Source organism: Numenius arquata, chromosome 1 (assembly GCF_964106895.1).
Source record: "Numenius arquata chromosome 1, bNumArq3.hap1.1, whole genome shotgun sequence".
NCBI lineage: Eukaryota > Metazoa > Chordata > Aves > Charadriiformes > Scolopacidae > Numenius > Numenius arquata.
Window position 1 is genome coordinate 61,391,626 of NC_133576.1, and position 23,028 is coordinate 61,414,653.

Consider the following 23,028-nt stretch of genomic DNA (forward strand, 5'->3'; position numbering starts at 1 on the left):
GTCCCACCACACCTCTCTAAGCAAACTCTTGAACATTCAGAGAGCTAAACTCATTAGGAGATTTCTAGGTGAAGTTTTCAAAAGGCTGAGAAGATATCACTGAATGATGGTAGCATTTGAGTTTGCACCCGAAACAAAAGCCCAAAGCAAACTGAAGCACTTTCTTCCACGCAGCTAACAAGAATGGGTGGCTTTCTAGCTCTCTCCAGCTTCCGTGTGCCCACACTATACAAGATTGCGAGTCCTAGAAAAGAAATCAGACCATCATACCTGGAAAAAGAACCACTGTAGCCATCCCTAGACCTTTGATAGCCCCATGGTTTAGAGTGTGCTCCCAGCTAGCCTACCCTTGTTCCTGCTTGATATGTTTAAATGTGTGGTACAGCAAGGACCTGCTGGCCTGTGAACTTGCATGGCTTATTCTACAGAAAGGACCAGCATGGGTGGGGATGGCTTTTTGTGTGCTGTGTAATTGAAAGACTTGAGAAGATGTTTTGCTGATCATGGCATTGCTAGAGTGAAGGTTGAAAGGCTGAAGGGATGGGTGACCTTGCGGGAGCCCCCAGGGCTGTGTGAATTGGGTCAATTGCAATATAATGGAAACATTGGTGAGACTCAAAGGTGGCACCCACACATAGAGAAGCCCATGTTTCTAATTAATATAGAAACGCTTATGTCTCAGAGGTAGAAAGCTCAGCTCTAGATCTCAATTTGAATGTCTTCAGGATTAGAGACTTTTTAGAGCCCTGGAAATTATTTCAGGCTTCTCTGCATTTTAAGGGAGTGATTATTTTGTGAAGTGGTTAGCTGATAACAAAAAATAAATTTGTTAGGCTCCTTCAATGCCTTATACGTCATATGTGTTTTAAAAAGTTAGTACGGGATAAGGCAGGTTCAGGCCAATTGTATTTATTGAAGCAGTAGTGAACAAGATCACTTACAATGACATAGACTTGACTGTAGTCTCTTTTTAGCTGTATTTGCTTCTACAGGACTGTGCCTACATTTGCCTCATTTTTTTTTCCTTTCAAATATATTTTATGAGCAGAATGAGAGGTGAAAATGCAATACTGTGTTAAAGAACTACTAGAAGAAGTTATCTGCTAGTTATCTATATTTCAGTACGTTCCTTTTATGCCCAAGAGACTATCACGCCCTTAGTATTAGAAAAAACTATAATGTATCTGGAAAATTGGACTAATATGATGCCAATCCATGGAGTCAGAGCTGGAGTCTGGCTGTGTACAAGCCAGAAGCTCCATAGTGCAGTGGAAGTAGCATAAATATGTAGGACATGGGAATGCCAGCTTGTGTGGGTGTTCACACTGAGCGTGCTAATTGATGTTAATGTGGACTGAGGATAACGAGGAAGAATTCCCAGCAGGGACTTACCCATGTAGAGTGAGGAAACAAATACTTCAGAGTGGAATTGTCCTAACTTTCCCTTTCCTCACTCCAAAAAGCACTAGCTTCTGATGAAGGTGAAATGTGGAATCCCGCTGAAATAAAAATATCCTATGATGTTGAGTGAGGGATGTATTCTGGGCAACTTCCAGATAAGATTAGGATTTTGCAGACAGAAAGTCTCAGCCATGAGAAACTACAAGAGTCCTTTTTAGTCCTTTTAGAATGATCTCCAAAACTTATTTCAGTCCCTATGTGATCTGCTGCTGCTTGAGCATTTGGCAGGCAGTAGAAAGTATTTTGCAGTTACTTAGCAGAGATGTAGAGAAATAGCCTAAGCGATCGCTTTTCTCCCAGCAGACACTAGCTCTCCACCCAGCTTGGAGTTTCTCTATTAGGTTTTTTTTTATGGAAAAACTTCCGAGAGAAGAGTGCAGCTTTTACACAGGAAGCTGTACGGGGCTGGTTCAAATTCACGTTTCCGTTTTGTTTGATTAAACAGGTTAAAAAGCTGATGGCCCTGTTTTAAAAGGCAATGGAGGGTTAAGAGCGTCAATTCTCACAGCACTGGTGTGAATCCAGTTTTACCTTAGTGGGGAATCAAAACCCGCTGTCATCCAGTGACACTTCGTTAGCTTCTCTGAAAACAGTTTGTAGTTTTAATTTGGCTCCCAAAAGGCAGGCGTCCATTTTGTGGGAGCTGCCCCAGGGGCAAGACCTGGAAGCACCAGGGCCTGATGTCCAGTGCCCTTATCACCTTATCACAGCAACCACCTTCAGGTGGCCCTGCTGGAGCAGGGGTGTTGGACCAGGTGACCTCCAGAGGTCCCTTCCCACCTCAACCAGTCTGTGATTCAAAGCTTCCTGTGATCTGGACTCTCGCCCTCATCCTGTTAGGTCTTTTGACCAGGTGTTGAGCACAGACTAATGGATGTTAAAGAATTTTGCTTTATTGTTTCTGAGCTGGGAGCGTGCACAGAGTGTTTTCTAGTCTGAGCCTTTTGAGGGATCTGGAGACTGAACTCACTCAGGAAAACGAGGGAGTGGGTGGTTTTGCTGTGTGTCACATGATGGCTGTCATCTCCAGAAAGGAAGTGAATTCCAGCTGGAGATGTTAGTCTGCTGTGGTTAGAAACTATTATTTCTAACAGCCATGCATGTTAGTATGTCTCTCTATAAGGCCTCTGAATGAAAGTCATCCTGTCATTTATATTTACAAATATGAGTGTGGTATGATCCTAATCTGAATAAACGCTTAGAACAGGTAAATTTGCCCTGTGAAGCTCGAACAGAAGAAATTGGGTATTCTTTGCTTGTCCAAAGGTAAAAACAGTATTTGTATACAAATAACACAATCAATTTAAGCAATAATACCAGTCAGTGGAAAAAAAAGTCAGTACACCAATGAAGTCCACCAAGTAATTTGTGTCACCTTAATGCAATGGGAAGACAGCCATGAAATCCACATAAGCATCCATTGGAAAATATGTATGAGGTATTTAAGGACTCTTTTTCATCTGTTTATAAATGAGAAGATTTCCCATTGAAACAAACCTAAGACAGGTTTTAAGACGCCACTGCTCTTTATGACATCGTAAGTGGGGGTGTGTCTTATCGCACATTTTTCATCAGGCTTCCTTACTTCGCCAGCGTTTATTGTCAGCAGTACCACTTTCCCATCCCCAGCAGTAGGGAGCGAGGATCACAGAATCACAGAATGATATGGGGTTGAAGGGGACCTCTGGAGATCATCTAGTCCAACCCCCCTGCCAAAGCAGGTCCACCTAGAGCAGGTTGCACAGGAACGTATCCAGGCATGTTTTGAATGTCTCCAGAGAAGGAGACTCCACCACCCCCCCAGGCAGCCTGTTCCAGTGCTCTGCCACCCTCAAAGTGAAGAAGTTCTTCCTCATGTTTAGATGGAACTTCTTATGTTCAAGTTTGTGACCATCTCCTCTTGCTGATGTGGTGAAAACTATGCAGTGATGAAAGTGATGAGAAGACTTTGTGCTGCTCCTTCATCTCTTGGGTGCTGGGTCTTACTGTATTTGGAGTGGCAGGAAGCCTTTTAAATTTCAAGGGGTCCTCGATAGGGGACATTTGGCGCAAAGCCAGTGCCTTGAGCTGGGGAGGCTGGCAGCTCACTATCACCTGTGGCTCTGTCATGTCGCGAGTGGCAGTACCCAAAGGCACTGTGGGTCTCTCTTTGTGCCCTGGTGTCATATTGGGATGAGATTCACCCCTCTGCCCTCATTTCTGTGGGAAGGAACCTGGGTGTTAAGGGTGAAGAGCCATGAGGGATTGAGATGGGTTCCCTCCCTCTGGAGAGCAGGATGACAGCGTGTCTGTTAATAAAGACAACTTTTGTCAGCAAAGCCTTGTCCTAACCTAGTTTTTCACAGCTTTCCTCTGCCTCCTGTGACCTAGTGAACGCTTTCACACAGCATAGCTGAGAGGGACGCAGAGGGTAAATGGAGGCCTTGGATCCTTGCTCTCCAGCTGCCTTTGAGAGGTACCCACCCCCTTATCTGTGAGCCTCCTGAAAAGTCTTGAAAATGTCTAAAACCAAACATGGCCTCTTTTATCATGCTTATTTAAAAGGTACATTTTAAAGATACGGGTTTAAAACAGTTCCGTGGGGGTTTTTTTGTGCAACGTAAGGAACCAGCTGTGCTGGCTGGGTTGTCCTTGCAGTGTCCTCCCCCCTCAGAGGGCACCGAGGCTCAGGACAGCATGAAGAATGCTGGCAGCCATTCATCGCAGCTGCAGCCACCCGACAGCATCTGCTCTGGTTTCGCCTGCTACAGCAGATCTTGAGTGAATTTCCTTGAGGAAAAAAGGAAAAAAGAAAAAAAAAAAAAAGGCAAAAAAAAGCAACAAGGCAACTCTCTCCTTAGGCTGAAGCACTGGACTGAGCACCACGTTTTATGTGGCAATGGAATGGTGTCCTCCCACCCTGCCCCTGATCATGCGCCTCCATGTGAGGGGAAGCACAGCATTCTTCTCACCAGCCCTTTCCTCCAGGCACCAGGCAGGACTTGCCAAGGATGAGAGGCACTCCCCCAACGCTGCGAAGTGCTCTGGGTGACAACCCAGCTCCGCTAAGGCAGTCAGCCATCCCCTAGGAATGCAGCTACACCCAGAACCATACAGCCGAGGCTAGATAAGGAGGCTCTCTCCTTATTTCCTAGGGATTTTATAGCCTGAAAGCCGGTATACCCAGATTCCTGCAATATAAGGTTTGAATTTAAAATAATAATAATAATAAAAAAATCACGTCTATATTAACAAAATACTTTTTGCTAAAGACAAAAGGCTTTTTAATGAATGCTTTTAAACGTTTTTTTCTCCTTGTTTGCTGGGGTCTGATGCTGTGAGCTCTATGACTTAAATGGTAATGAGGCCAGTGTTGAGTACCTGGAAACCTGTGAAAGGCATGAGTGGTTGAGCTGAAGACACAAAGGCATCCACAAGGGTCTGGGAATTGTTCCTCTCTTCTAGACAAGTTTATCCTCCCACGGGGTGGTGAGACACAAAAGTGCTCATGCCCCTGCCATCACGCCAGTCCTGCTCTTGCCTCTTGGAGCCCCTCCACTGCCTGGATGAAATTAAATCTTCACTAGGTCAAAAGGAGGGGAGGAACTCAAAGATGCTGATCTTACAGCCTGGTGGTAGGAAGCCTGTATTCCACCTCCTTGCTCTGGTCTGGCAGCATTTATTTTTACTGGGAGAGCCCAGGGAGCCATGGCCCCACGCTCAGGGTTCCCACCAAGGCTGCGAGGGGTGGTCCAGGTGCTGCCTCCCCCGGCATCGGCACCTTTCAGCAGAGCTGCCTCACCACCAGCCTCTTGGCTATGGGGCTGTAAAACCTTAAAAAGATTTATTTTTTTTTCATGGCACCTGTTTCAGTTATTAGTTTTAAGCAGTACATGACAGGGAGACAAAAATGCTATGTATTGTTTTAGTTTATTAGGAGATACCCGGTTAATGGATTCATTCTGTTTCAGGTGAGGTGCGGATCATACCTATGAAACTGTGGGGTTGCCTCTTGTCCTGCTCCTGTAGATGCTTGTGAAAGAAGCTGATAAATATTCAGGCATAATTGCACAAACAACCCCCCCACACACACACTCCTTAGGTTTTAACATTATAACTTCATAGTTTCTCATGATGGGTAAAGTAAAATTTTGTTGTTGTTGTTATTACAGCTTTTTTGGTGGTTCTACTTGAAATGTTAATGTCTTTTATTAAAAAATAACAACAAACTCCCCAGAAGATACTACTGAAATGATGAACATATATTCTATTTACCAAAACTTAAATAAAATTTCAACACGTAATTCACTACTGCCTTCAAAACCTTCAAAAACACCATCAAAAAAATTCAGCAACTTTAAATTGCCATTGCTTTGTCTTCTTAGTGATTTTTTCAGGGCCATTTTCCGGTGATGGGTGGGGTGTTTGGTTGGCTTTATTTTATTTCAACCAACTCAAGTAATAATCTCTGACATGGGCCTCCAGGAGGCTACTGTGGGATATTTGCTTGGGAGAAGCAAGTCCAAAGACAAAGTCCATCTTAGAAATGAATCCAGATATTCAGCTCTTGCTGGGCAACAGTATCTTCTCCAGCCCAAGATACACAGGGCGTAACAAGGAGAAAGACAGTATTAATGAATTAGGTCCAATTAGTAGAGCAGAAAGCAAGATGGTCTTCATTTTCTTAAATAAATTTCATTTTGGGAACTGATCAGGTCATCTTTCCACCAAAGGAGGAATAAGTGCCAAACATTTCATGATTCAGAGTGGGGAAAGGAGTAACCAAGAGACAATATGTAATAAAATTATTTTTTTTCTTTTCTGCTCGAGGTGCTACTGTGAGTTCAGTTCCTACTGGAATTGATTTGGCTCAATAAATGGATCGGGATGTTGGTGGGTTTTTTTAAAGTAAATTTTATGTAAGATTTGGCAGGGAAGGCTGTGGGACATGTTCTCAGCTTGAAGCTGTGTGTAGACTAATTCCTCTCTCCCTCTCTGGGCGCTGATAATTTCTGCTCACTTCTCTGACACTGCAGAAACAAAAAATGGGCAGAAACGTGCCGGTTCGTAATGATGGGAATGGGTTTTTTTGTTGGTAAGCTGTCTTCAGTGATGTATGCAGTTAATTTTCTATTAGCTTCCCCAGTCTCAGGAGGGCTGGGGGAACTTCTGCAGTGGTTAGAAATGCTGGTTTTTCCCATACCAACACCTTCAGTTAACAAATTTGCATCTGGAGAAATCCACCTGAATCTATTGATCTTTTGGAGACTGGCAGGGAGTCCAGAGCATTTTTTTTTGTACCGACACATTTTTTTAACCATTTTATCTAGGAGATCTAGGCTTTTCTGTTAAAAGCTGATGTGTCTTGTCTGTGAAAAGATTTTTTTATAGATCTTACTCCAGTCTTCAGCTCTGCACTGAAGCAGGCCCAACTACGAATGCCATTCTAAAAGTGGGTAGATTAGAAAGGTTTTATTTATTTTTTTTTTTAATGGCTTTGATCTGTATTCCTTGATCAAGTCATAAGACCTGGACCTTTAATGTGGATATGAAAAAAACGGCTGTTTGTGCCGGCTGACCAAACCACAGGCTCTCTGCCCGTGCCATTCTCTGTAGAGGAAGGCGAGTGGGTGGATGATGAGAGAAGGTTATCTTCTTGCACAGGAATTTATCACAATTCTCCTCAAGCTAGGCTCTGGGAAAGAAGTGGACAAACACCCGTTGTCCAGGACTTCAAAGATGGCAACATCACACTGTGGACTTTTACTATCAGATTTCTGCTAATTTCAGGAGTCTGTGATCCCATCCACCCCAAGTGTCCTCACTGACGATATTTTCTGTAGGGACTTGACACCTCTTCCAGTCCAGCTGGTAGGACACGGTGGTTGTAAGGACTGCAGAAAGTCTCAAAAACCATCCTAAGGGTTTGATCTTTCTGTCTTGTCCTTGACACCACAGATTTTTCAGAAGCCTAGCGAGATAATTCTGAGTTTTGGAACTGCAGAATGGCAGTGCTCGGCAACTAAATCCTGTCTGGAAGTTTTGCATTTCTTACTGTGCTGAATTACTCTGGCATAGGATGAGGACTCCAACTTTGTCCCGGTTATTTAACGGGAAGGATTTGGAAAAAGATGAGCAGAATATTTTCTTAAACTTTGTATTGATGTAGATACTAACGATTTATACGGTGGAGTCAAGGCTTCTGTGAAAGTAGATGTCAGAAAGAAGATGTGAGACCTTGCAGCAGGAAAAGAGACTATAGCTGCTTTCCTGTGGCTATTAGGTTTTGTATTCTTTTGCTTTTGTGACTATATTAGAAAGGAAATAGAAAAAAACTATCTCTAAGGAAGCAAAGATCTTCCTTCCTGTTGGGAAAGGAGTCAGGCAAGAATGATAAATTCCTTGCCAAGTGAGTCATTTCTTCACTTAAGAGACTTCAAAGCTTTAAAAATTACTTTTTGGGCCATGGAGCTTAGATATGAAATTGTATGCGCTCTTAATGGGCAAAGCTGATCTTTCCCTTGATGGGAAATGATAATAGAAAGATGGCAGGGAAATAAGTGACTTTGAATGAGATGCTGCAATATTATATCTTCCCAGAACAGCTCTAACAAATACCCTTCTATCGTATCGCACACTGGCAGAAGCGAGAAGCGAGTGTTTAGGGCTGCTCAGTGCTCCCAGTGTTACTTGTCAAATAATTTACAAGCTAAGGAAATACTTACAGGACAAATAAAGGAAAACTAAACTACAATTTGAGTTTGGCAGTCGTGGCAGTCATGCCTGGAAATGATGTGGTTAAAAATAGGACCATTTCATAGCATTTATTGAAGCAGCAGGTAAAGTGAGGGTTTATACATAGCGCTACCTTCTAAAGCTCTAGCCCCACCGTGGCAGCCTCCTTAGCTCTCACGTCCTTTACTTCGAGAAACTGTTACCAAGACTGTTGGTGGCTCCTGGTCTTGTGAGAGCTGAACAAATGTATTTGTCCGACTGCTTTCAACTCGTGCAGTTACAGGGAATTAATTGTACATTAATGCTGTGCAAATTTCAGAGCATGAACTGAGAGAAGGGACATGAAAGGGCATTACTTTCTCTTTTTTGAGTATTTGATGGTGCAGTGACATGCTGATCACCAGCACACTGGTTTTTCTAGCACTTGACCCTTCCCAAATGTTGTGTATCAATCCTAACTTAAGGGTGTAGGTCCTTAAACACCTAAAAACTCGATGATGGGACATGTAAGAGTCTGCTCAGTCAAAGCGTTAATTGTGTTTGAAGGCTTTTGGTGTTTGCTAAGCCTTAGCTTAGGTGAATGGTCAGCGTGTTACATGGTCACAAAGCAAAAATCCCACGTTTCTTGTTGAATCCCCCACAAAGGGATGTGGGTACCACTTTGTGAAATAAACCCCAGCTCCAAACCACACAACAATCAACTCGTTAAAGCTAAAAAACCTCCACTGTCTCCTTTGAGGCGTCAGCGCTGTGAGCCCCAAGCAGAGAGAGGAGAGATGAGATGGTGCCCACGGGAGCTCCTGCCAGAGGGGACGACTACAGGAATCCCCCTTCCTGGCGCCAGCGCATCTGTTGGGGGACAGGGCACCCCTCTTTTCTAGACACCTTTGATGATGCCTAAACAGAAAAAGAACTAAAACCTCATCGCATGACCTGGAATACTCTGAAGTCCTTCCAAAACCTCCAGCTGCTCTGCTCAAGCAAGGTTGAATTTAAGGCCTTGATAGCTTACAGAAAAATTAACAATTTAGCTAGATCAACCTAGGGTCCAGCTTATTTTATCTGGAGAAACTTCCTTCTGAGGAAATTTTTTAAAAAGTACTTCAACCCAATCTTCCTCAAATTGGTTCCGTACCAGTTGTATAGATTTCCAATAAATGCATCATGGAAGAGGGGTTAAGAAACCAAACAATAAATATGTGAAGTGAGGAGCCATAAAGGTGACCTAGCTAGAAGGGGAAAAGCATTCAACAGATGTCTGCTGAAATACCGAGAGAGAAATTGCCTGCCAGGCCTGGGAGCTGTGAGCCTGGGAACCAGAAGCATCCTTAAGAAGCACAGCCAGCATCTTTGCAGTGCAGCCGGGTACCTAGGAACTGGAGACATCCCGAGATACCCTCCATAAGTGCAAAACGAAGGAGCTGTAATAGTAACTTATAATCTGAAAAGCTGCAAAATAGTCTGGAAAATGGAGAAAACAACCTGAGAAAGCAAGAATTGGTAGCTGCCATTGGCTCTTCTAACTGCAAGAACAGGAAAAGTCCTGAAAAATAAAAATTGGTCTGAGAAAACAGAAATCATCAGCATCCATTGGCTTCTTGAAGTGATGGTGTCCTACACCTTCTTATGTCTCTATGATATAAAAGTTACTTTCTATCCAAAACTGGAGCTTCTCTCTCTCTTCCTGTGCCACACATACTTGTCCCTTTCCTAAACAGGTCTGAGTGAACTTTCTACAAGACCTTGGACCCTCAGGGGGACTCCGTGACATGGATCATCATTGAAGTGAGACTCTGCCTGTTGTTTTACTGTTCCTCCGCTGAGGCCACGACCGGGGCTGGTCTGGTTCCTTCTCCCACCTGTGGGATGGCTGGGCCCATTCCAAGATGTGTCCAATGTGTTTGGTGCCACATATATACATGTAAGTTACCTGTCATAACTACATCTGCCATTACATCATTGATAAATTTGCTTCACTAGTAAAAACTTTGTCATAACCAGTAATATTTTACATATATACACTTCATTGCTCCTATTATGGGGTGCTGCTATAATTGATTGTTACTATAATTAATTGCTGCTACATTATCGATTGTTGCTATACTACTGCTTGCGGATAATACTTTGTAATAGCTTGATATACACATATATATTTGCTTTCTTAATCATAAGTACACTTGCTACGGGCGATTTGTGTGGTATTTATGGTAAAGTCGAGGATAAAGCCTCAATGCCCTTGTGTATTACAAAATCCTATCAACCCACAGTCGCGATCTTTATCCCCGCACGGGCCGGGTAACCCTTTAGACCGTGACACCGTGTTACAACTGAAGTCACCCAACCCCAGCTTTTAAGCACAGGATAGAAATCGGCCAGAAAAGAATAAGGAACAACACGCACAGAATTCTCTAATATCAAAATATAGCAATTTATTCGAGACACTGAATATGATCTGTTGATTCTCTCCTTAAAACAAATGAGCTACAATACACAAGGTGAATTTGAAGAAAGTGTGGGTGGGGGAGAAACAAAATAAGGGTTGATGTCGTTTCAACAGAACCTGGGAAATGCTGAAATGAGAACCAAGTCTGGCTGCAAGTCTGACACAGACAATAAAAACTGCAGAAGCCAGAATTCAGAATTTCAGTGAGTGGCTGAAAGAACATTTCTGCAATTGACAAAGAACCACATCTTTTAAAAAGGCAAAAGGAGGAAAAAAAAGGAGGAAAAATTAAAAAGGGAAAAAGAAAAAAGAAACCCAAAAACAAAGCAGACCCTTACATTTGACAAAGTGCACTTCACTTGGCTCTAAAATTAGCTATTTTTTTCTTTTTTTTTTTTTTAAACAAATTAAAAGGAAATTTCTAAGATGTAGCATGGGGTTAATGTGTGTATAACCCTGTAAGTCAGGCCCTTTAGTGCCCCATAAGGGACCCAGTGTTTTCTACATAAAAGATTCAGTATCCTTCTAACCCACAGAGTTGAGTGGTTTTTCAGAAACTGTCTTTTTTCACTTCAAGGCCAGTTCCAGACAGCCAGCGATGATAAAAATCCAGTAAGCCCCTCGATGGTTTCACAACCCTGTTTGCTCACACGGGTTTTTCAATTTCTCTTCTGTTACAAAAAACTATGAAGAAAATGACCAAAAAATATTGTATGAATAAACTGCTGAAATCCGTCGGCCTCTTGCTTCGTGCCGTTCCGTCGCAGGGGAGCTGCAGAAAGGCACCGCTGGCCGGGGGACACCGCCACAGCAGTGGAGGAAAGCCAGAGGTCCCACGAGGGCAGTTCTGCAGGTCTCGGTTCAGACGTCCACGTTGAACTAGAGCTCGGAAAAGCCTCTCTCTCCCCATCGCCCACCTCCTGAAGCAACCAGCCTGCCAGGCTAGGATTAGCCTTTGCAACTGCATCTTCTGCCTTCCTCAGTAGCTGCCCTCATTTTAGCTGAAAACTCTCTACTACAGTATCTGTGAGGATTTTCCAGTCTTTAGCGTCTTGGGGAGGGGAAGAAAGGTGAATTTTTGTAGCTTTTCACATACGCTGCTTTCAAATCTGACGTTCTGTATAGAAAACTCTCCAGAGCAGGAGCCTCTCTCACATGTAGGCTTTGCAAACCAACTGACTTTTAAATTTTGTTTCTCTTGGCTTCTCACCTCCATGTAGGTAGGGCAGAGGTAGAGTGGTGTTCCGACAATTTAAAGAAAGGAAAAAAGGAGGAAGAAACAGGCATCATGGACACTGCTGAGTTATCCACAGTAGCTTTCCCAGGAACCACCATGAAACACGGGCTGCGTAGCCAGCCAGCCAGCGGCATCGCTGAACTCGGATTGAGCAGCCTCATCTCTTGGAATCCTGAGGTCTGGCCTATTCAGGTGTCCCTCAAGGGACAGAGCCAAGGCCAGGGCCCCATCCGTGCGTCCCTCCACCACCCACAGACCCGGAGCTTCTGTGTGTTATTCTCAGAAACGCCACCCAAAAACAGCTTAGGAAGTTAACCGTGTACATGCAACGATTGTAATTAAATCACCGACCCAACCGTGCTTTATAAATCCACATTGAACTTTTCTATTCAAATTCAATCTCCCTTCTAACAGGTACTCTTTTTTTTTTTTTTAAGTAGTGACTTCAAATTAGTAGGTACACGTGGTTATTATAAACCAGTGCAAAACTGTCAGGTGATCATCTACAGCCCATGCTCTTGGAGCAGAAAACTAAACCTAAAACATATATGCATTTAACACTGAAAAGAATCCTTGATACCTTCCAGTGTCCAATTCTTTGATATAAATTATAAATGAGCCTAACTGTCATTAATAACCAAAATCCCACAGAACTGCTTTTACCTCAGGACTGAGTAACCCTTTTAGCAGTTATTTCTTTTTATTCTTGTCTCCTTTCCAAAAGTGTATCTTTAAGAAACGCAGCTGCAGCTGGCAGTGGCTGGTTCCACTGAAAGGACTAAGATCCTGCGCAGATGCAAGTGTAAAGAGAGGCAAACACAGGAGAAAAAATGAGGTATGGATTCCACGATGCCACGATGATGCCATGATTCCTTGCACCACCAGTCCAGCAATAGGGCTCTGGTTTCGGTTTTGGTCAGATCACATCACCACTTCAGCAGCTGTGGTCAAATCAAAGGGAAGCTGCTGTGTTAAAGAAATAGTGACTTTGGGCGGGAAGGTACTATGTGATGTTAAGGGGATTCTCTGCTTGCTTGTTTTTCTCTCCTACAAATCCTAGCCCAGCCTGTGGGCTAGCGAGGACACCTGTTTGACTCAGCTGCCACCACCCCAAGGTTGCCTTATAGTTTACAGCACTTTCAGTAAACTCTGCCTGTGCATCCTTCTTTGCATCCATCATCTGCTCTTGGAGTAATGTAGTCTTCGGCAGACATCCCTGCAGACGTCCAGCTTGCAGAGGAAATCATGTCCAAAGTGGATGGGTGGTACCTTGGAAGTCTTTATTGTCATTCCAGTCATTTCACCCATCATAACTTTATAGTAGTATATATGTTGAGACATAATTTATATATCCTTTATCATGTCCTCACCTAATGGAGAGTTCTACATCGTCTTCTGAGCACTGCACTGAGGACACAAGGCTAAAGCTCTCCGGGCAGATGCAGAGCTTTCCTTGTAGCACACAGAACACAGACGGCTGAAGGCGACAGCAGCATCACAGGCTGCCCAATGTGATGGAAGAGCTGCCTCCAGGTGTGTGCCCACCATGGATGGACAGCAGCTTGGCAAGAGTCCACTCTTCAACAATGATAGATGCAGTCAATACATCTTGGTCCAACTGGTTGCGCTAAGTCAGCGGTAAAATCCCATTGACTTACTGGAAGAGAAGCAGCTGAGTGGGTTGAATAGTGGAGGACAGCACCGCTCAGCACCACCACGGGCAGCCAAACCCACGTTCAGTATGACATTTGAGCTATTGCTAGAGGAAAGAAGATCCACAATCGTTTTTCCCTGGTTACCAAGGATAAATGAAAGTATGGACTCAAGAAAATGAATGCTATATTTATAGTCTCGAATTTATGAATCCCTTTTACTGTGTGTACATCACCAAACAGCCACAAAAATGAAACGAGACTGTATAAACGGCCGGCTGCTGGAAGAGGACTCTTAGAGAAACTCTTAGTAAATGACTGGCATTTGTTGTATCAAATGGCATTTTTTTCTTACAGCTCTTTTTGAGAGAGAAGAGAAAAAGGATACTGCACCTTTCATGTTCCTTGGACTCTGTGTCATTCTTTTTGCTTGAATTACACAACTGGTCTACATTTGGTGGCCATTTTAGGCTTTTAAAACTGTTTAACATAAAAAATATTTTTTTTCCAAAAATACACTGGGTTCTTTCTGTTAAAAGTCATCTTTCTCCTGTAAAAATCTTCCCCAGCACTGCATTCTTATATAAAGCACTTAGTACACAATTTGCCGAAAGTGCCCTTGAGACGCTAAGATCTGAAGCATGGAGGATTTTTTTTTCTTTTCAACGGAGAGAAAGAAAGGAAAAGGAAGAGAGAGAAGAGAGGAGAAGCAGTCTGTCAAAAATTTTCACTGTCATGTCCACCTGGCTGCATCTACTATGGGCATACAGGGAAAAAAGAAAAAAAAAAAGGGCAAGAAAAAAGAGGAGGAAAAAAAAGGAAGGAGAAGTTGGGAGTGGAAGGGAGAAATAAAAGGAAAACAAAAATTTCATCCTAAGCCTGGGATCCTCCAGGCTGCAATATTCCAGCTGATAGAAAAACCACTGAACAAAAAAAGTAGTCTAGAAAATAGAAAGTGTTGTGATTACAAAGTTGAGCATTTCATCAGTACAAACTGGTCTTTGAACGTCCTTTGGGAGAGCAACTGTAGTGTCCAAATTGGAAGGAAAAAATACAACACCGCATGGAGGAGGATTTTTTTTTCCCTTTTGGTTTATCACAGCATTTTTCTTTTTTTTTTTATTAATTTTTTTTTGGCACAGCTTTTTTTTCCCAGCCATCAGAGCAAGTTCTCAGACGCAAACCAAACAGTGCAATGCCTAGCTGGTGGCTTCATGCTTCCAAGGCTGAATGTTCCAGGTGGAAACCATTCCCTCCCCCTCTGAAGTGACTGTGTTTTTACTCCTTGATGAAGGTTACGGACAAAATACTAGACACCTGTGGCCAGGGAGAGTTGGTTTCATGGTACACTCTAACTTTGTTCAAGTTCGTACAGTTCTGGAGCTGTTAAGAAGAGTTTTGAAGAGTGCTTCTCCCCACACATTCACTGCTGGTCCATTTGAAATTTCTTCTAAAACGTTTCACTTTTACTTCCGCAGATCTAGAACACAAACCTGGAGAGAAAAGACTCAGCATTAAGAACCATTTCTCAAGGTGATGTGAAAGTCCTATTCGTATACGGCTCTGCACACGGGCTGACCAAGCCAACTGTACGTTATACTCCCCACCATCAAATCAGCCTGTCTCAAGCACATAAGCAAGGGAACAACCCGACATGGGAGAAAACCCAAGTGAAAACCATACATTTAAAATTTAGCTGAGCTTTCATTGGATTACAAAGAACCATTTTGGTGGCACATCCCAGATAAGCATATGGGCTCTATATAGTTGCCTGAATACAGTGTCCACTTACGTTAGGACAAGAGGTCCATTAGGATAAGAGGAAATGGCCTCAAGTTGTGCCAGGGGAGGTTTAGATTAGGTATTAGGAAAAATCTTTACACTGAAAGGGTTATCAGGCACTGGAACAGGCTGCAAAAGATGGGTAGATGTGGTGCTGAGGGACATGGTTTAGTGATGGTTTTTGTCAGTGTTAGGTTGACGGTTGGCCTCGATGATCTGAAAGGTCCCTTCCAACCCAGACGATTCTATGATTTCATTTCTGAAATACATCCAAACTAGATGCACAGGCCTGGCAACCATGACACAGGACCTAGAGCGGACACGTGCCCATTTGGAGCAGCCGTTGGAAGCCAGGCGTGGCACCATCTCAAATGGCACAACTAAGCTCAAGCAACCGAACCATGTTGTAGGTGTGCCCTTTGTTAAAACCAGTTGAAAAACACCACTCTAAAGTAGTTACGCCAGCCAGCCATGTAGAAAAGTTATTTTAAAAAGCTGTAGATTGTGTTATAACATCTGTGTGTCCTTCACAAGCTGATCATGCTACAATGGAATTTTTTTTAAAGTAACATTAATAGCAAAAATAGTAATGAATAATCATGATCTCTCCAGCAATACTTCTCCTTTACCAAGTGATGAAATCTTTGGGCATCATGCTGAAAACTTTCTCTTTTAGGAACTATTCAAGGGTAAACTTCTATGATATAAAACTTAGAAATCCCCAGGACAACTGTTTATTACTGAGTTGGCTGCTGTTACCTGACCTTCATTAAAAATTTGCAGATGAGATAAATAATGACAGAAAATGTATTTAAAAGTCGCTCCCATATTCAGTAACATTCACCTATTCCACAAGCATTCTTCATGTCCAATCGGAACACCGTCTCCTAGTACGCAAAACCTTCCAAAGCAGGAGCGTTTTTAATATACTCCATAGAACTACTTATTTCTGTTTTGAGCTGCCTACCCTTCAGCTCTGCCCAGAGAAGGCAGTATGGCGTGTATGGTTTTTTGTTGACACTCTCCAGAAGAGTAATCTCCACTCAACATTTACAATGTGTAAAGCTCCTTACCGATCCGTCTGATGCGCTTGCTCCCACTTTGTCTCCTCTAGCATTCCAGCAGACTTCAAAGATGCCCCCGGTGCCTCGGTAGCTATGTACTAGAGTTCCACTCTACAAAGCAAAACAGCAGGCAAACATTTGATATAGAGGTTCTCCTTTTTTTTTCCTCTGTCTCATGGCACTACGTTAAAAAGAAGAGAGTGATGGTGAGGGGGCGCTATTCACATCACCCGACTATGGTCATCTCCATAAGGTGAATGAATGAGAAACAGGCTCCTCCAGAAAGCAATTTACAGCAGGACTCTTGGACATCTGTTTTTTTCAACATTGTAACAGTGAAAGCCTGGGGAGTTAGGCTGAGGTGGTCTTTTCTAAACTTTGTTGTTAATTCAGGCTGTGAGGCATTAGTATCCAGAATTAAGTCTACTTTCATGCATGCTGGTGTCTGAGTATACAATGAAGCCTGAGCAGAAATGTTCTGGACAGTCACCTCACTTCACCCGAGTGACTCAACTGTTATGCTGGGATTTGTACCAGCCAATACAATCAGGTTCACCTTGGCTGGCAGGTCATACGCTACAGGGGCACATACAGTTTCCATTTAAGCTTTTCCTATTAATGTGGCCTTTAAAACAGACGTGCTTCACACGAAGCAAAACAGTACCTGAGTATTCCATATATGGACACATTTGTCAAAGGACCCACTGGCTAGATATTTTCCATCAGGACTAAAAGCTACACTGTAGACAGGCTCTTGATGCTTTGTTAACGTATGGATGCAGACTCCTCGGTCAACGTCCCACAGCCGAACAGTGGAATCAAACGAAGCACTGCAAAGAAGCGTTCAATCACAAGCATGTCTTAATTTGAGTGTTAATCAATTTCTACTTTGATATGTAAACATTTTAAGAGAATAACAAGTTTTTTTTTCCTTGGCTAAGCAAGAAATAATGTTTCAGACAGAAAAGCTAATATTCACTACAGAACTGTATCCACCAAACTCAATTCTTGTATGTGGAACCTTTGAGTTTATCTCAGGGTGCTGTATACAGGATCAGATGACTAGCTAGCCCTAAGAGGGTCAAGCTCCTGCTTTTTGAGATTCTACCTGATATTACTCAGGGAGGTAAAATATATACTGTCATTAAGAGGGTAAATGGTTTCAGAGAAATCTTATTCCTAATGGTTTTGCATTATTTAATGAATTAGCATTCTGTAACTCTCTAGAACTGTGATTCTTTTCACTTTGTTTCCATGATGTTTTTTAGATGATCCATCTAAATCTCAAACTGTGGGCTTAGAAAAAGGCAAGGGAAATAATTGGTATTAAAAATAATATTAAACAAACAACTCCAAGAAAGCAAAGTTCTTCCCTGTGCACTTCCAGACTAAGGAGCAAAATAAATAAAACAGCTTTGATACAACTCCTCCCCAAACTGAATACACCATGAACTGATTTGATAATCCCAAGGTAATACCATCACTTGGTATTCTATAAGTAAACATATTTCCTAAACTCAAAAACCAATTTTGAACATATTTTCAAGTGGAATTTTAAAGATTATGCAAGCTTTTGTCTGTTAGTTAACAGGGCTATAAAAATAGTCAGTATCTGGCCCAGGTGAGTTGCATGACCCTGGTTAGAACACATTCCAACTGGCTGAACGGGCTGCCATCTGCCTCGTTAAGTACTTTCATTCATAACAACCGAATGTCAGATGTGAAGGTGCAATGCCAAATTTACAGTCCTTTTATCAAGGTAGCTGTTAAATATCACATGATGCCATTTTCCTTCTTTTTCTTCTTCCTTTTTCAAATATAGTTCCTTCCCCTTTGTATCCATACCCCTGATTCACTGGCATTGTCTGCAAGAAGACTGACGGCAAGGCGACAGTGGAGTTACATGTCAGAAAGATGATCCTTCTTTGTAGGCAAAAGGAAGAGGTTTATTTTTTACCTTGCTAACATGATGTTGGAGTTTGGGTTGCTGGTGCCTGGTCCTGTAGGACTCCATTTGATAGTATAAATCTCTTTGCTGTGAGCCTGAAGATCATGTACACAGGTATCTTGCTTCATACTCCAAATCTAAGTCAGAGTAATTATGAAGGGGAAAAATGGCAACGTTACTAATATCTTCTCAGATGAATTATTTCAGTTCTACGTTATTCTTACCATTTGTTCATTTAAGATCTTGACAGACATGCATACACATAAACATAATTTAACTTTATTAAGGTAGCAGTTCGGCACCTACAATGCGCACACATGTTAGAATAACCCCTCTATGGGAAAGAGCTACATATTTAATAGTATTTATTCAATAGACAAGAACAACTAAATAGTTGCTGTACCGTCCATAGTCTGAAACTGTATTTTCATGCAGAAACTTAAGCTACTCCATCTAGAGAAATTTAACTTTGTCACACATTGCAACAGCAGTCATTTTAAAGAATGAAAATAAAGTTTCAATAACTGCTTAGAACCTAATAATTTTCTCTTATGACAGTTGAGCCACATCAAAATTTCCTTTCCCTCCTAACTCCATTTGTTTTCCTGATGTTTTTAACAGTACTAACAATGGAACAAGACTATCTATTTATGCACTGTTGCATGGCCAAACACTTTAGCGTGAGATAAAGATTATGCTCAACAGAGATGACAGGTAATTTAGTAGATCTTTTCTTCAGCTAACTGAGAAAACAAGATGGAGCTAATTCACAGCAGGGATAATAGCACAAATGTAGTCGGTCAGTTTCAGAGAGATACCAAAAATGTAGTAGTGATTTAACTCGTTTTAAATCTGCGCTATGAGGGAAATGGTGTGCTCTTATGCCGAATTTTCATCAGCATACCTGAGCCTGCTTTTGGAAATGTTACACAAAGCTTAGCTGTGCACTACAGCTAACAGGCAACATTTTCCAAGAAGTTGTAGGAGAGTATCAAGAATTCCAAAAAAAGAGAAAAAAACTAATCCAAAAAGGAATGATTTCAAAAGGAAAAAGATTAATAATTGCCTGAAAAGGATTTGTAGTCTCCATCATTGAAGATTTTTAAAAACAGGCAAGGCTGAGGATAGCAGAGGGGCTTTGCTGTTACAACATACAGCTATTTCTGTGTGGACATAGTCTTCATTCAGTGTGGCTGAGACAGGAGAATAAGAGTGAGAGGAGCCTGGGCTGTTGGTGCAGGTCCAGAGGAGGGCCACAGAAATATCACAGGGATGAACACCTCTGCTACGTGGACAGGCTGAGATAGTTGGGGTTGTTCAGCCTGGAGAAGAGAAGGCTCTGGGGAGACCTTATAGCAGTCTTTCAATACTTAGCAGGGGCTTATAAGAAAGATGGGGACAAACTTTTTAGCAGGGCCTGTTGTGATAGAACAAAGGGTAACAGTTTCAAACTAAAGGAGGGTAGATTTAGACCAGATATAAGGAAGAAATTTTTTATGAAGAGAGTGGTGAAACACTGGCACAGGTTGCCCAGAGAGGTGGTAGATGTCCCATCCCTGGAAACATTCAAGACAGGGCTCTGAGCGACCTGATCTAGTTGAAGATGTCCCTGCTTATTGCAGGGGGCTTGGACTAGATGACCTTTAAAGGTCCCTCGCAACCTGAACTAATCTATGATTCTAACTTCAGGCATGTAACAGAGGCATGTACATCAGCAGCGTAGCTGCCTTAGGCTTCCCATACAGTGAACGGATAAAGAGAGGGGTCTTCAGAGAGCAATTCAGATTTTTGGTGGGCTCTGAATTTATATATTGTCTCTCATTACTTAGTCCAAGACTATAAAAAAAAATAAAAATCAAATGGCTGCAATGAAATTATGTTCAGAAAAAAGATTCCAAAGGGAGAGAAAACTTTATTTTTATATTCTTTCCAAAGTGTAACCAATACACTGTTTCTTAGCATAGGGATTGTGCTTCTGTTGACAGGCAAGCAGGCGTATATATATGCATATATTTAAATTATGACTATTCTGTGACAGCGATGTATCAGTCTCTTAACACTTATTTGGATAGGATATCTCAGTTTTCCCAGTGGCTGCTTCTCTGTGTTCAATCTTTCAGATTAGCTTTAAGAAATATGGGGCAAAATGAAACTATTGCTCATGCAGAGTTTTAAGTGATACAGTACCATCATTCCGGAGAAGATTAAAAAAGAGACATAATTTTTGTCTTTACTTTTTGAACAGCAGAAATGGAAATTATATTACCTTTAATGTCATATCATCGGAGCAAGATGCTAGTAGCATGCCAGATGGGTCCCATTTGATTGCATTAACCTCGTTCTGAAATAAAGAGTGACTTTATTAAGTAAATATTCCAGTTACCTGCATTGTACTGGGCACCCAGCAGAGGGCACTCAAGGCTTATGCATGCAACAAGTTCAATCACAAATTACAGCCCTGGTTGCTTTACGGGTGAACAAAACCAGTGCTGCTTCCGTTAACATGCTATTTAAGAGTCATTTAGGAATGGGAACCATTTTGTGTTTGTGAACAATACACACAACGAGTCTTCTGATACGTGTTCTCTTACCCTTTCTTCATATGCTAGAATTTAAATAAACCCTCAAACAAGACCGATTGATGATACAGCCTTAGCTTCTTTCTAAAATTGAGATATTTCTTCAGTTAATATTCTGAAGATCTCAGAGATCTCACAGAGTAGAAAATACTGGTGGGGTGTAAAGTTTTGTGGAGTTTATTAATCTTAGTAATGCGGCTCTACACCAAATCTGGTCTCTTGAAACAGAAGCGTATGTACAAATGAAATCCAGCATGAAATATTGAATAGTTTACGATGCTTTCTCTATCAATCTTTACAGCAGTTTGTAATTAATTAAGCCTAGTGTATCCCTTTGGTAATCAATAAGTTTCCTGTGCTTTTTTGAGGGTCATACATATAAAGAAAAAAAGCATTTCATAAAAAGGGAAAGATTGTTTTTTAAAAACATAAATTGGCTCAGGGTCTCAGTGAAAATAATCCTGGAAAATACTTAGATTTCACTTTATCCATTTTACATGCTTCAGTCATAATTAAGATATTTCAAGTAAAAATTTAGATCATGTGCAAAACGGTGCACTTCATATAATCATAAAAAGCACCAGTCTGTTGGTAGGAATATACAACCCATTGTGAAATATCAGTTTAACCATAGACTGGCTAAAGGTCTCCAAACGCTAATTTTTCCGCAGTGGGGAGATAGCAAGTTCTACAAGTTAATATCTAAATTACAGGTCAGTACATGACAGCAGTTTTCTCATCAACGAAAGCTAGAAAAAAAATAGCCTTTGACAGTCATTAAATACCACCTGGAAAAGAGGGGGGGGGAATAGATCTTAAATAAATCTTATTAGATGAAATTGATTCTAAAACTGAACAATGACTGGAGGTAAATTGTTCTCTCCTTATTCATAGTTCTCATTTACTAAAGGAAATTAAGCCAATGGAAAAAAAAATATCTTATTTATTAATGTGCCCTTAGTCTGCAGCTCATGCTACTTATAAATAGTATCACTGTTTAAGCTGCAGGTTTTGCCTCCTACGGTGATGTAGAACAGTTTATCCCTTCTCACAGGCAGTGAGTCACTCCCGAGAAATATGGTTTTAGGGAAGCAATGGGATGTAACAGCTTTGGTGCTAGAACACACCCTGCAACCACATCATCTGCCATCATCGTAACATGCTGTTGTGACTTTACCTCTAACATTTTGGACTTCTTAAACTTACTGTGTGTCCTTGGAAGGTTTTAACGGGACGATCACAGCCAAGTCTGCATACATGAATGCACATGTCAGTGCTGCAGGAGGCAAAAGTAGTGTTGTTCTGCCAGTCTACATCCAGAGCAGGAGCTGTGAAGTACAAACAATGGAAGGAACATCAGGCAACACAGCTAAGAAACAGTTATCCCAAATCATTTTCCTCCTGTCACCCATCTGGATCAAACAGACTAAGAGCTAGTTCTTAGCCTATCACCTGTAACCAGTTACAGGGATGACAGGGACAGACGGAAGGGCACAAATTATTTTTTCTCTTGCAGTGGGTAATCTGGATGCTTTGCCTGGCACCTATTCATTAGAATCTTTTGGGTGAAGTTACGTAAGAGGCGGCAAAACAATCTGCCTCCACCCTCCCCGTTGGACACTTCTCTACCATTCATTCCTCTGTAAGCCAGCTCAGCAAAGAATCTGGAAGAAAACTAATCCAGAAAAAGCATGGATAATTTCATCTGGGTTAAAAAAACTGTTCCTGTGAATGCCAGGCACAACACACGGGAGGGAGAAGCAGCAGGTGGCCATCAGCCTTTGCACTAGTTTTATGCAGCCACCGATACAAACCTACCGTTCTGTGCAGACATGTGGATTAGCAATACCTATATTCAGTTTAATTTAGTTGGGGATTGATTTAAGATAGAGACATTGATAAAGCTGATCTGAAATGAGAGGAAGAGTTTCTGTAGAGGGTTTGGCATTAATTAGGATTGAAGTAATGAACTTTGTACACAGATAGCACATGAACATGTAACTAGTATCTGTGTGCAAGACACACACTTTGCAAACAGTGTGGAAAAAACCAAAAAAAAAACCCTTTAACAGCATGTCATTGCAGACTAAAAGCACGTGCAGGAGAGGTAAGGAACTCCTGACATACAGCTTGCTTGTGTTTGTGTAA

General features: G+C 41.8%; 1 protein-coding gene across 2 annotated transcripts in view; it reads right to left on the minus strand.

Annotated features, from left to right (window-relative positions):
• Nucleotides 1-14,642: 14,642 nt before the first annotated feature.
• Nucleotides 14,643-23,028, minus strand: part of TBL1X (transducin beta like 1 X-linked) — a 201,419-nt gene continuing 193,033 nt past the window's right edge. For both annotated transcript variants that reach the window (XM_074147899.1, XM_074147980.1), the window contains 6 exons: nucleotides 22,087-22,208; nucleotides 20,568-20,642; nucleotides 18,311-18,438; nucleotides 17,018-17,183; nucleotides 16,363-16,464; nucleotides 14,643-15,000 (listed from right to left, as the gene is read on the minus strand). In XM_074147899.1, the coding sequence (XP_074004000.1) occupies nucleotides 14,974-15,000; nucleotides 16,363-16,464; nucleotides 17,018-17,183; nucleotides 18,311-18,438; nucleotides 20,568-20,642; nucleotides 22,087-22,208 (620 nt within the window). In that variant the 3' untranslated portion in view covers nucleotides 14,643-14,973. The remainder of the gene's footprint in view (nucleotides 15,001-16,362; nucleotides 16,465-17,017; nucleotides 17,184-18,310; nucleotides 18,439-20,567; nucleotides 20,643-22,086; nucleotides 22,209-23,028) is intronic.